The sequence below is a fragment of the Argopecten irradians genome, chromosome 6 (genome assembly GCF_041381155.1).
Source record: "Argopecten irradians isolate NY chromosome 6, Ai_NY, whole genome shotgun sequence".
NCBI lineage: Eukaryota > Metazoa > Mollusca > Bivalvia > Pectinida > Pectinidae > Argopecten > Argopecten irradians.
The window spans coordinates 6496293-6510232 of NC_091139.1; the positions used below are offsets into that span (position 1 = coordinate 6496293).

Genomic DNA, 13940 nt, shown 5'->3' on the forward strand with positions numbered 1-13940 from the left:
TTTTATTGTAGACATTTGTAGTACAGCTGTAAAAGATGGTGAAGCAAGAATACATAATTAAAGGCCTGTGTCATTGACGCTACCTCGAAGAAAAGTAACCCGCAGCGTATTATCGACTTCTAGGTACGTGACATTAGCCTGCACCCGGAGACAGGGAGAAACTAAACTACTCACCGTTGCTCTGTGAGCTGCTCGAGGGGGGATCACGACTGGACTGGCCATGCTGCTAGACGAACTGTTGCCCATGCACCAATAGCATATGCCTACGCCAATAAAAAGAACGATAGGTGAAATAAGTCCGAGATACTTTAGCTTCGCCAATTCTGTCGTTTTGCTGACAGTATTTTTGTTCCGATCGATGCATGAAATGACTTTCCCTTCCAGTTGCCGGATGTTGTGGTAATCGTTCTGCCTCAACTACGCATGCGCACTTTGAATTTCTTTGCTTGATGCATTTATCAGAATGTACATATTAAATATTCATACGGAACGCATCCAAGATTTTTTTTTTCTTCTAAATTGTAAACTGTACCCAAGAAACCGGCGTAATCATGTTTAAAAAAACCACTCAATCATTGTCCTTATTTGTAGCAAAAATGTCAAAAATATATTTCTGTTATTTGTAAATTTTTGATACACGAATTTGAAGAAAAAAAGAAACATTTTTGCTGTCATTTTTTTAAATGTTTGCGTCTTATACACTGAAGAGTCAAAATTTTACACAATTTGACGCATTTTTGCTTCAAAGGTTTATTCAAATCGCAAGTGTGCTGATTTTTTTTAACTATAATAATGTTTGCTGTAAATTTATTTGCTTATTGGCTTTTTATTTAACATTTTAGTGAAGTTATTTTAACATAAAAAGCTGAAAATATGAAATATTGTTATAATGCAAAAAACTGATAGTTTGTCTTATACTAAAAAGTTGATTATACGGAACATGTATATTTGCTAAACTTTTTCTACTTCAGATTTCAAACTGATTTTATTGTCCAGCAAATTAAAGGTTCATCCTTTCACATAGAACGAATATACGTACCCGGCCTACTATACCTTTCGGCCGGGTACGAATTGGTCCCTATGTGTCGTAGTGGAGCACTGCCTCCGAAAATCACTCGGGCATAGTTTTCTATACTTTTTTGTAGGTTTCCAATTATTTTATGCGTATACATGCATTTACATATCATTTTTGTCCAAAACAAGCATAACTACCATTCTTAATATCTACCGTACCGCTCACAAGACGTCAAATTCACAATTTGTGGACTTGCCGTATAAATTCTCTTCAGAAAGACCTTCATATGTATTATGTAAAAAAAAAAAAGCCTCGATGAGAATTCGATATTTTATGTGGTTCAGTTTAATTGCCTAATAGGTAAGCGATATCAAATAAGTACGACAAAAATGCAAACAAACGTTTTATAATGGTTTGCATAATCATTACCTTGCTCCATTAGCAGTAATAGGCACCAATTGTAGCTCTAAAGACGACACCATTTTCTGTCAAAAAGTCTTTTGAGCTACAATATTGCAGCTACCTTTCACAGTATGTAGATAGCCTCTCACAGAAGGTCTCTACGGTACATAAAATCGAAGTTTTTGACTGTGTGTAACTTTGATTTTTGCGACGAAAACAATGGTTTTAACAGAGATTTAGATAGAAAATGTTCTTAGTTTTGTTAATTTTGCAAAAAGTTATAATACTTATCAGACAATCAATAAGAAACTACTTCATAGTTTGTCGTATGTGTAACAGGAGAGGAGAAAATGTAGCGGCCAGACCGGGATTCGAACCCGGGACCCTCAGAACACTAGCCGAGTGCTCTACCGACTGAGTTACCTGGTCACTGATGATAGACCCAGTCCAATCCCGCTACATATGTATGGGGAAAAAACCCAATGAAATTCTGGTAAAATAGCATTGTGTCCAACAACTCTATCTTTAACAAACATGGAAGGTACGCGGACATGGATTACGCCCATCGATACCAACTACTATATATATGCTAGATCTGTTGGTCCAGAATCCAGTGCTTAAACCTAATCTGTCTATTTTGCACATACAAAACAAAATACACCACATTAATCGATCGAAATAGATTGGCGCGATTCCTCATATAATTTACATTTAATGCCTGCAATTGGAAAAGATTAATACATTTTAGTTAAAACAATATTTTATTCAAAGTTAGACAATACATGTAGAATACAATTTAATGATGTACATTAGGATTTGGTAACAAGCTTTAAGCTTATGTAAAACCATCTCCTTACTCCTTATTGATAAACAACAGTGTTACTATCCGGGTACTGATCCAGATTTCCATAATCATTTACAATTGTGCACAGAAATAGCATATACTATGTCATTTAACTGGAATGGTTATAGACAGAAAATATATACATTGTATCTCGAGCCACTGGGGTGGTAAACCTACATGTAGTAAAGGAACAAAATTAACACAGTTTGGTTCTAAATATGCAAAATAAACACATTATAAAAGTGTCATCGTCCATGAATGTACACTATACCCAGGTAAGTGTTCAATAGACAACATTGGCTAAACTTTCAGAAATGAGAACATAATGGAATTTTCGGAAGTAAATAGAGACATATATTGGTAAAATTTGAAGAAGAAGTTCGAGTGAAGTCGCAGAGAGAGAGAGAGACTACAGTAGATTTTATCTCCGATTTAAGACAAAACCACACATATTAAAATTAATACCATAATATGATCATGGAATTAAAATTGTTTCAGTAGAAAATCCAATCTGGTCATAACCAGCTCTTCAATACGGTTACGCTTCATAGCGTAAGCGTACGTATTGAAGAGCTGGTTTTAATCAGTTTGTAGAAAATCAAAATGACAGAGACGATTTCAAAGTGGAACCTACATGTACATAATGCAAATGGATGTAGCTTTGTTGAAGTCGTTGTACATGATCTTCGGAATTTGTTCGAAGACGGATACTATTTTGGAACATCAGATACCATTCACGTTAATGTAAACTCCAAAATAGTCTCCACATAAATTACAAAATGCATGTTTTGCTCAAGATCTATACCTGTTGTTCTAATAAGGATCAGAATAAATTTATATAACCGATTTTCAAATGAAAGCCGCAGAAAAATAAAAAGGGAAAACAGATAAATAATGACATTATTGTAAAAAAAATCAAGATGGGCGAACATATTTTTAAAATTCCATTACTGAATTTAAATTATCTATATTTGTTTCGATTTAATTTTGCGGTCGATTCCGTAAGATAGCACAACACTTTATTGAAAAATCCAGAGAAGACCCGGAGGTATTAGTTTTGGTGCGAGCACCTGTCACTCGCGATCGACATCTGCTAGTGAAATGTAGAGGCTTTCAAGGATGCTCGCAATGATGATGTGACAAAAACCTGGAATGGATACCACCGAGTACACGCAAACAACCGCGGCGACAGCTCATTCGTCGCTGACACATTTACAGGTATGCATATGACATGCTGTTGTCGAGAAATATTTTCACGCCTAGTATACAATAATCGATGGGATGAGACGAAGCCTGTGATTTAATTTTCACACTGGCGTTGGTGTTATCCAAACACAGCACATACACGTGTATGCATGATGTTCCTGACCTGATTTTGCTTTCTAAATTATTTTGCTACAGTATTCAATTGTTTTAATTTAAATCTCTTAAATTTAGATTAAAAAAATAAATAAATAAAAATAAATGAAAGTTGACAGTGACAAAATAATTAACAGTTTTGGAATGGATTTATCTAGAGACCCTGCATGTATTGCAAGAATGTTAAATATATGTATTGATGTGGGCAGTGTGTTTTAAATGAATGAGGTTTTAAAATGCACTTTATACCTTTTTGAAATTTATATGCTTGAAATCAGAAGCTGAATGGATAAAAGACTGACAATTTTTAATGCAACTAGAACATGTGTTTAATAATGTTAATTTGCTATGAAACTTCACTGTAAATCACATTAGATAATTAGTCCATTTCTGGAAACAGATCCAATAATGCCCAGGTATTCCGATTTTGCTTATTACAGAGTTATCTGCACTTGTGGGTAGGTATTGATTGTGACGTCATGTGTTTGGGAGCGTCAGGTCATGCTTTTAGGAGAAAATGATGTGAATTGCACTCACGAAATAATGACTTACAATCGATACCTACCCGCAAGGGAGCTAACTCTGTCATATGCAAAGACGGAATAGCTATTACTGTGACCTATAATTGTGACTTTTGACCTAATTAAATCAAAGTGGAGATACGTGTATGAATGTACTACCTTTGTTACCATACCTTTGTCTTGACACAATTGTTAGCTATTCACTTAAATTATTGCGACATACAATGTGTTTTTATTATTTATCTATAAAACTTCTTGTTGCACAGCATCACAAAAACTATGATAAAATTTTAATAATACATTGTGCCAAATGAGAGAAGATTTAAAACAGTTCAGTACATTATTTAGTATAGTAAGTTCCAATTATCAATTACCCTTCTTGCAAAAGTGCCTTGTGTATTATGTATTATTACTGTGAAATGCATTATTAGTTTTAATATCAGGGTTTTGAGATCCCAAAACAATGTGGGTTATAAGTACTATTTACAGTCGATTAGTCCCACCTTCTGTTGATTATGACGTAAAAAAATCATGTCAAATGACAACGTCTCAATCACCGGAAGATGGAACTAATCGACGGTAAATAGTACTTTACCCGCATCATTTTGGGATCTCAAAACCTCCGTATTAAATCAAAGTAAAGGTATGAATGCTGTGCTTGGATGGACACTTACAAACTGAGTCATTAAGAAAAGAAGTCACTTTGGTGATCAAGACATATTATATCAGAGTATGACCGGTAGGTTTTGGTATGTTAGCAGTCATCTTGGTTGGTGATGATTATTTGTAATGGGGAAGACACTGAAGCTGTAAATTCAGTTCTACTCGTTTTATTATCCTTTTGTTGGTGTATCATTATAACAGTCGGATGTTATATTGTATTTCAACTCCATGCTCACTTGTTCACTTCCTTTAACTTCCTTGACTGCTGTTACTCCATCCTTGACAAATCAACCTGGGGAATTATTACTCTCTATCCATTCTGACTCTGTCACTCTGTCATTCCACCCTGATGTTCTGATATGTTCTCCCTGATCTGATAATGACCTGATGTTCGGATCTGTTCTTTTAGTGATTTGTTTAATATTCTAGAGACTGGTAGCCAGTTTACATGACCACTTTCTATCACTCTCCCTATATCCTCACACTCTTGTCGGTAGATACCTCAGTGACCTGACAGACACTTTCTCACACTCCTGACCCCTTTGAGTCCTAATGACCCTATGTGTGGTCCTGGTCATCTAAACTGCTGTAACAATGAACTATAGCCTATATTCTATTTTTAATTGCTCTCTCTCTAGTTTCCCAATCTTTCTCACAAGCCACATTTTTCAATTGTCTTAGTACCATCACATCGTTAAAGCTTGGAAGACTTATATTTCTAATGTGCATTGAAGTTGATCATTAAACCTTGAAATTACCATGTAATCACATGTTTCACAATATGGTTAAACTGAGTTCCTGCATGCATGTTTGCATGCATTCAATTTTCGATTTTCCTATACACGTATGTATTACTTGTGTTTTGTTTTACGAATTATGCACTTTATATAAAGACTTACATGAATATGGAAATTATGTGTGTCCTTCTACAGACCGCGCTGTCAATACCCATAGTTCAATAGGATTTGTCTGAGGTTGATTATAACCTGTCTAAGGTAATATGAATTTTCCTTGACACCAAGCCCCTGAGAGCGAGGTCTAGTGAAAATAATCAATGTCTGTGACCAGAGGGTGATGACAATTACAAAAGATATGGGAGTCTCCATTCATATGTTATGTATAACATAACAATGTTATATGCTCGAAAATCATCACTATCATCAAGTTTGGTATAGCTTAAAACCAAAATGGTAGACATAACTGTAAAAAGTCCAAATTACTTTTCCTTCCTTCCTTCCTGTCATCATTAGTCTCCTGCTAGTAACCAAGGATGAGAGAGAGAAGGATCAACTCTACGATTGTTACAAATACTTGATATGTGGGTCCACCTACTAGTAGATGTGACAAATGCAATGTGCCACGTACCAAATCACAGTCACAATGACCTACATTCTGACCTTTGATCTTGCTTTAAAAATAAAAGGTTGAACATGTTCATTCAAATAATTTTGGCAATAGATTTGCTTGATTACTGTCAATGTAGGTTTGCTGGACCATTAAATGCATTAAAAAACTTTATAAACAGGTTGGAGGGTAATTAAATTTATCTATGATTGAATCAGGTTGATATTTCATTATATTCAGTAGCAATAAATGTCAGCTGAGGTTACAAGGCAGGACCGTAACATTCAAGTAAATATCACTATAGTTTCTATACTATATAACTATAGTTGCTAAGAGTAAGTGAGGCCACTAATAGCTGAGCAAAGACATATTTTATTTTTAGAGACTGAAGTATGGTGAAATTTATTAAAATATGTTTTTTAAAATACATGTTTAGCCATGTCATACATAAGGCCATCATGCATATGTCATAAATATCATAAGACACATGTACATTTCTAAATACATTTGTATAATAATATTGTGACATCATATATTGCTATGATGTCATAATCAATATGTGATGTTGCATGAGTGTCTCGATAAAAAGAAATGTCAGATTTTCGGTGGTTTTTTTTAGATCTTGAGGTTGCATTTGAGATTTAAAAGTTTTTCTTATATTGTAAAACAATGTTTTCCTTATACTGTAAAACAACTTTGATTCGCGTGCGATTTACTTTAACAAATTTCACGATACAAGTAATTTTGCAAAAGTTAAAATTTCCACAAATTGATTTACATCATCTATATTGACATGAATTAGCATTCAATTGTAAATTCTGCGAATGTTAATCTTCGAAAACTTGTCTTGAAATCAAAATCGCAAAATTTAGTAGTCGCAAAAGAAAGTTGGTTAATATTACAGTATATTTCCATAGATAACATTTATGTGATGAATAGAGAATCTTCTGCTCATGGCTATATAGCTGCAATATTGTAGCTCAAAAGAGCTACCCGGCCGAAAGGTATAGTAGGCCGGGTACGTATATTCGTTCTAATGGCTATATAATATGAAATTTATTAAACTGGTTCATATTACTTGTTTAATAAATATATACCATAGCACTAAGCAGGAAAGATCAGTCTGTCTGGAAATGCATGTAAATACAATAGGTAAAAGATATTGATTACATCTTATTAATTTTTAAATAGATTTCATATGCATAACAAATTAAATGGGAAAAAAAATTGCCACACATATTAAGGTACATAAATACTAAGTACAGAATACCTATATATCGATCTACCAAATAACACACCTGTTGAACCGGTAATATATAATCATGCAATACACAACATCTGTCTAAAATTTGGTGTATAGACATATTTCATTCCCTACAGGTGAGATTTCAATTCAGTTCAATAGGCATAGAATATAGGTTTTATATTTAAAGTGTTTACCGGTATATACTGAATAACTTAAGAAATAACTGGCAGGATATCAGGGAGAGAGGATGGTTTTATACTTGTGAAATGTTCCTAAATACGGAAAATGAAGATGGAAACTGAGACAAATCCTTGGTGGAGATTTGATATTGAGGTAGTGAGAACAAAACCATCCTACATAAAAAATGTCAGATGCGGATATTCTTGATCAAGAGATTTATAGTAACTTGAAAGATTTGAGATGAGTTTTGTGTCATCAGAAGAGATCTAGTGTTGGTTGTGCTGCGATGGACATTTTTTGAAATATAGAAATCGACTGTATCTATAGTACAGATATAGCGGTATACAATACAGAATGAGTTAATAACATCGACTTTTGATTTTTGTGTACTATCTATCTAAGGAGTTCTGTCTTTTCTGTATTTCCAGAATTTATTGGCAGGATGTCTGCTCGCCATCGGAGGCAACCTCCTCATCAGTGTGTCACTGAATCTCCAGGTTGGTAGCAAAATTTTTTAATATCCTTACTACATATAAGGGGCATAATTTTACTTGCATCCATCCCATCCTCTCCTCTTCTGATTTTATGCCCTTGCTATATGTAATGGGGAGTTGGAGGGGGGGGGGCATATATATATTTTACTTGTATCTGTCCCCAGTGATTTTTGTATATAAGAGGCCTTTACCTATTACTAAATTTTTCCTTCCTTGAAATGCATAAATTTAGCAGAGGTTTTTCTTTAATTTGGAAAATATTTACATAAAATTGGAAAAAATAATAAAATTGGAAAAAATACAGCAACATTTCTGTAGGGGAAGGGGCAGGGGCATAATTTTGGCCCAAAATGCACTAAAAAAAAAATCACTGGTCCCATCCCATCCTCTCCTGTCCTGACAAATATCCTAATTTGATATACGTTGAGGAAGCTAGAGTATGTTCTATATGAAGTGTAATAAGATATGCCCTTTATGTCAGATAGTGTTCAGTGCATCAATACCACCTACCAGACATTTGAATGCTATCCAATATATGCTTCATACGAGATGTTTCCGACCTATTCTTGCCAGAAGATAAATAACGCAACTCTTCCGTCAAGTGTTAATACTTGTATAAATACTTAATAAGGACAGGGGGATAGTGTTTAGGTGTTATTACTGGTATAGGTGAAGGCAGACATTGATTTTCTGTGTTTATATTAGTGGGGGCTTTTAATATAATCAGATTTAGACAAACAATGATCTTGTAAAAGCGGTTAAAGAATCAATTTGTTTCAAATGGCAAGTACATTTGTCTTGCATACAAAGAATAACTGAACTTTGGTTGGTCCTCTGGGAAGGGACTTAATTTTGTAGAGGTGTGATCTATATGTATCTATTTTAGTTTCCATGGTAACAATGAAATTAAGTTTTCAACAATAAAGGGAAAGAGATTATTGTGAAAGAAATTACAATGGTAACTATATGTATGATGAAAGAACATTTCAAAATTGGAAAGTATATTGTCGGAGAAGTTACTATATGCTAATTAAACACAAAATATCTGGTATAAAAATTTGATATGATTAAATCTTGTAAAGCAGTTATTGTTCAATTTTTTTCAAACATTTCTCTCATTTTGTGTATTGTTTTGGAAGAAACGTAATTTTGTGGTGGTATCTAGTCCTCACAGGAGCATTTGGCATGGATAAAGTTTCTGTCATTATGGCGCAATGAAAATGCATCAAAACAACAGATTTTTCGCCATTGTGCTAAAGCATGTGAGAAAAATAATCAAGCAGGGGTCTTTCAGATCGATAGGGATATTTCCAACCTTGTGAAAGATTTTGGCTGTTAAGAATCGGCTAGTCTCGGGTTGACCATATGCATGTATAGTCAAAATCTTAAACTGAGATGGAGATGACAGACCCATGTAAGATTCTAGTAAACCCTTTAATTTTCATCTGAGCTTTATCAAAGGAATTGTATTACAGTACACTGTAGTTGACTGTTGCCTTGAAGTTGGGCATCACTCTCTCTGTAATCTTATAAGGAAGTCTCTGCAGGCCTGTGATAGGTTTTTTTCCCCTGAACTGTATGGAGGATAGATGTAGTGTTACCCACATCCTTCCCCGCCCTGTCTTTCTTGGCCTACCCCTTTTCTGCTTTAATATATATGAGACGACAAGATTTATGTCTATACATTTCTAGTTTTATGACAAATAGTTTATATTTTTTACAGAAATATGCCCACGTAAGAAATGAACTTCGAGTGGATGCCATACATTACACAAAAGACCCTCTGTGGTGGGTCGGGGTGGTACTGATGGGCCTCGGTGAGATAGGAAACTTCTCTGCCTATGGATTTGCTCCTGCCTCATTAGTTGCACCTCTTGGCACTACCACCGTTATTGGTAAGTGTTTAAAAATTTTCAATACCAGAATTTCGATATCTCAAAATGAAGTAGGTAAAGTACAATTTACCGTCGATTAGTCCCACCATCTGGTGATTATGACGTCATCATTTGACCAGAAGGTGGGACTAATTGACAGTAAATTGTACTTTACCCACATCATTTTGGGATCTGAAAACCTGGTATTGATAATTTTTTGATAAGATTATAGTCAGTTATTTTTGCTTGCATGATATTTTTGTGGTTTCGTGGGACACTGATAAGATTGCAAAGACATTGTATGTGAAATATTGAAAAATGGTTGATTTATATATACACAGTAGCTGAAAGCTAGGACTAGTAGATCACAAAGAAAAAAAATTTACAACCACTGAAATTTTTAATTTCTCATTTTTAGCTAAATTAGTGAAAAATTTCCTGCATAAATACCAAACTAAACAGTATGTATCAAAAATATTAAGCAAAATATCATGAGGAGCTTGTCATATCTCACTCAAGATTTTAAACCGACATATATTTCTGGTTCAGACTTGAGATGGCTATGTGAGAATTACTCAATTCAAAGTCAGGTCTGCCTATAAAGACCTAAAACGCAACCAGGAAAAAACCAACTAGACTTTATAATCAAATGATCTTTATACACAAGGCAAACAGTGTTGAAATTGACTATTTGGATCCTAAAAAAACAGTGGTCTTATTAGACAGGTAGTCTTTATACAGAGGTAGTCACTAAGACCTTGGTAACTGACATGAAACATGGGGAGGGGGTATTGTATTACATACATTGTTACTCTGTGTTCAAAAATATGAATGGCTGGAGGAGAAAACAAACTTACTTCTGTTTTCCATTCAATGAATTATTAACTATATAAACTGTTATGTGTGGGAGGAAAATCATCAATTTGTTTATTCGGTGTAGAGATCACTTATATATATATAGCACTTCACTGATACTTTCTCATGCAATGGGAAACTTTCTTTTTCTTCATCATAAGATAATCACTATTCAGATTTGCTTCAGGAGATTCTTGCAAATAGATCTATATAGTCTACATATATCATTATGAATTGTCCCCATGTATATTATTTAACTACATAGTTGACTGGCATCGGGTATATGGCATAATGTGTTTATTGTATTCAGGGAGAAGTAATCATTTGTGTCGTCGTACCCCAGTACGTCGTCTGACCTCCTTTTGTGGTTTTTATTTTAATGTGGCTCAAAAAAGTATGATGTAGAGACATCTATGTTCTGAACTAGCTTGTTTAAGGAGAGAGGGCTCAAATAAGATACCATTGACCAAAAAGATCAAATTTTACAATTATGGACTTTTAAGAAGGTTGATCCAGGATTTATGAACCTTCGGTAAACAATTTTTATCATCACCAGACCTGTTCTAAACACTAATACAACCAAGTCAGGGACGTGCCACAATTGTTATACTTTTGACATTGCACAGTTTTATGACGTGCCTTTTTACTGATTTGCATATTATGATGGAAAAAAATGTGAATAAACATTGTGTTTGTGATATCATGCATAGTCATTGTGACATCATAATGTCCAAATTTTGTGACACTATTCTGTACATGTGAGAAGATCAGAATCACAAATTCATCACATGGGATGAGACAAACATGTCATAATTAATCTAGTTAATACTCGAGCATTAATAAGTGTAAACATACACACTGTATTCGACCTAATAAGCGCACGTGTCCCTATAAGCGCCCCTTTCCCTTTTTGAAGCCTCAATTTCAATTGCCCAGGCATAAATTAAGACCAAAACGATACAAAAATGTATAGATTTGCAATACAATTTCGTTCTATTAACACCTTTTAATTCTTTTCAATTTGTATACGCCCTGGGCGCTTGTTGGGTCGAATACGGTAATGTATGTTTGTTTGATAACACTCGTGGCAGGTCCTGCGGTGGCCGAATGGTAAAGATGTCCCAACATGTTTCCACAAGCTCATTACCTTTAGGTTTCAAGTTCGAATCCCATTTGGGACAGTTGTCAGGTACTGGTTGCTGGTTTTTCTCTGGGTACTCTCACTACTCTGGCTTTTCCCCACCAACAAACCTGGCACATCCATAAATTACCCTGACTGTTAATACTTCAATTTCACTTACATCAAATTGGTTATACCCTGAGAATATTTACAATTGTTTTAGGAATATAAGCTCCATGCAAGATTTCCAGCTAAAATGTCACGACCAGTATCTTATTTAATCTTTATTTCTAATTGATCTATGGCTTACATTTGTGAAAGGTAAGTCCATATTAGGTTCTAATATGTGCTCCCTTGTATTAGCGCCCCGGGTGCATTAGGTCGAATACGGTAAGTGTACATCCTGTCTATCCCAACTGGTGTCAGACATATTTGATCTGTGGTCTCATCCGCTCTTATTTACTGTGATTCCACAAAAGGGATTGCCATCACTGCTAGATCTCACATCCGGGCTTGTTCTAAATCAAAGAGCAGACATAAGCAATTGTTTCTTACTAATCATTTTATTCGCATCTGCCATTTCTTCAACTGACAAATCCTGGAAATAGAATTAGCTAATAGAAGTATATGGAGAAAATTTCATTTGGAGATTTGACCTAATCATTGCTTGAATTTCATTTAAAGCTTTGTATTGCATCAAAGTATTGATCGGTGTTAAAATTAAGGCTCAGGTGTTTGTTTAGTGTGACAGAGATTCTGCCTGATCGATATAGATACAAATGGCCGTCATGAGATCCCTTCCTGTTTTTAGCCTAACTATTGTTCAAGAGCAGATCTTATAGAGCTCACGCTCAGAATTAATTACCTACCTCCCACCTGATGTCCAAAGTACTCACACCGCACGGGCAGGGGCCGTCTATTTCTGTTGGATTTTTATTAAAAAAAGACCTACCAGGTATTTCATGTGTTTGATAACTATACATCATTGTTGTCATCAATAATGTCAAAATATTGACTTCATGACTACCCTGGATGTAGATGACAATCTAAATAACAATAATTAGGTTGAACACTATTATAATCAAGAATAGAGCTACAGGCTGTTTATTGATTTTAACAAAGAAAAGAGCTTCAAGTAATTATTGATAATTTCTTCATCTAGATCTACAAGTTATTACCATATCTGACCCTGTAAGACTATTTAATCTCGTCTCTATAAGCGCACTTCTTCCTCTTTTGAAACCTTAGTTTCAGTAATCTGACGCTTTAAGACTATTTAATCTCGTCTCTATAATCGCACTTCTTCCTCTTTTGAAATCTTAGTTTCAGTAATCTTAATTAAATACAGACTGAAAATATGAAAACCAATTATTTCTGTATTTGATTTCTTTTGCCAATTGATTTATGGCTTACTATTATATTATAAAAGGGTATAGTCCAAATGTGGTCCTACTAGCTAGGCGCCCTGGGCACTCTTTGGATCAAATACAATATTGATAATTTTACCCAAGAATAGAACTTAATAGGTAATTATTGAGAATTTCTTCACAAGATGAGATAATATATTGGACCAGTGTATCGGTCACGACACATACAGATCTAGGGATGTTTGGCTCTGATGTCTGAATATTTGATTGGATATCTTGTATAGTGATACATATCAGAAACCATCTAGACAGAAAGAAGGATTTGCAATACATACCATATATATTATTAGACCTATGGGAAATAAAAGTAGCTTCTAATCAGCCTAAACATATTGTAAATGGGTTCACCATGACATAAGGATCAAGTATTAGTCCTAATTAAATGCAAAGTAACGCTTAAGTACAGTAAAGTACAAAAATTAGTTGTATCTTTCCGCATTATATATTTTGAGCCTGAAATATGATTTTGCAAATTGTATTTCATGTTGTTAGCATAGCAATCATTTCAAATTCCTAAATTGATCACTTGCAAACCTATTAAAAATCAATTTTATGCTGAAATTTGATTGGCCAATATATAAAAGTTTGCAGTACAT

The 13940-nt window shown here is 34.4% G+C and overlaps 2 protein-coding genes across 4 annotated transcripts in view; one reads left to right on the top strand and one right to left on the bottom strand.

The window, feature by feature from the left end:
* Positions 1–2810, bottom strand: part of LOC138326171 (acyl-protein thioesterase 1-like) — a 40805-nt gene extending 37995 nt beyond the window's left edge. The window contains exons 1-2 of the mRNA XM_069272298.1: positions 2784–2810; positions 175–417 (exon numbers count right to left, since the gene is read on the bottom strand). Of these exons, the coding sequence (XP_069128399.1) occupies positions 175–417; positions 2784–2810 (270 nt within the window). The remainder of the gene's footprint in view (positions 1–174; positions 418–2783) is intronic.
* A 493-nt stretch (positions 2811–3303) lies between these two features.
* The window catches only part of LOC138324815 (NIPA-like protein 2), a 28125-nt gene continuing 17488 nt past the window's right edge, over positions 3304–13940 (top strand). For 2 of the 3 annotated variants that reach the window (XM_069269988.1, XM_069269989.1), the window contains exons 1-3: positions 3304–3479; positions 8003–8071; positions 9792–9963. In XM_069269988.1, the coding sequence (XP_069126089.1) occupies positions 3414–3479; positions 8003–8071; positions 9792–9963 (307 nt within the window). In that variant the 5' untranslated portion in view covers positions 3304–3413. Of the gene's footprint in view, positions 3480–7597; positions 7728–8002; positions 8072–9791; positions 9964–13940 lie in introns of those variants that run through there. The other variant, XM_069269990.1, reaches the window with a different exon arrangement.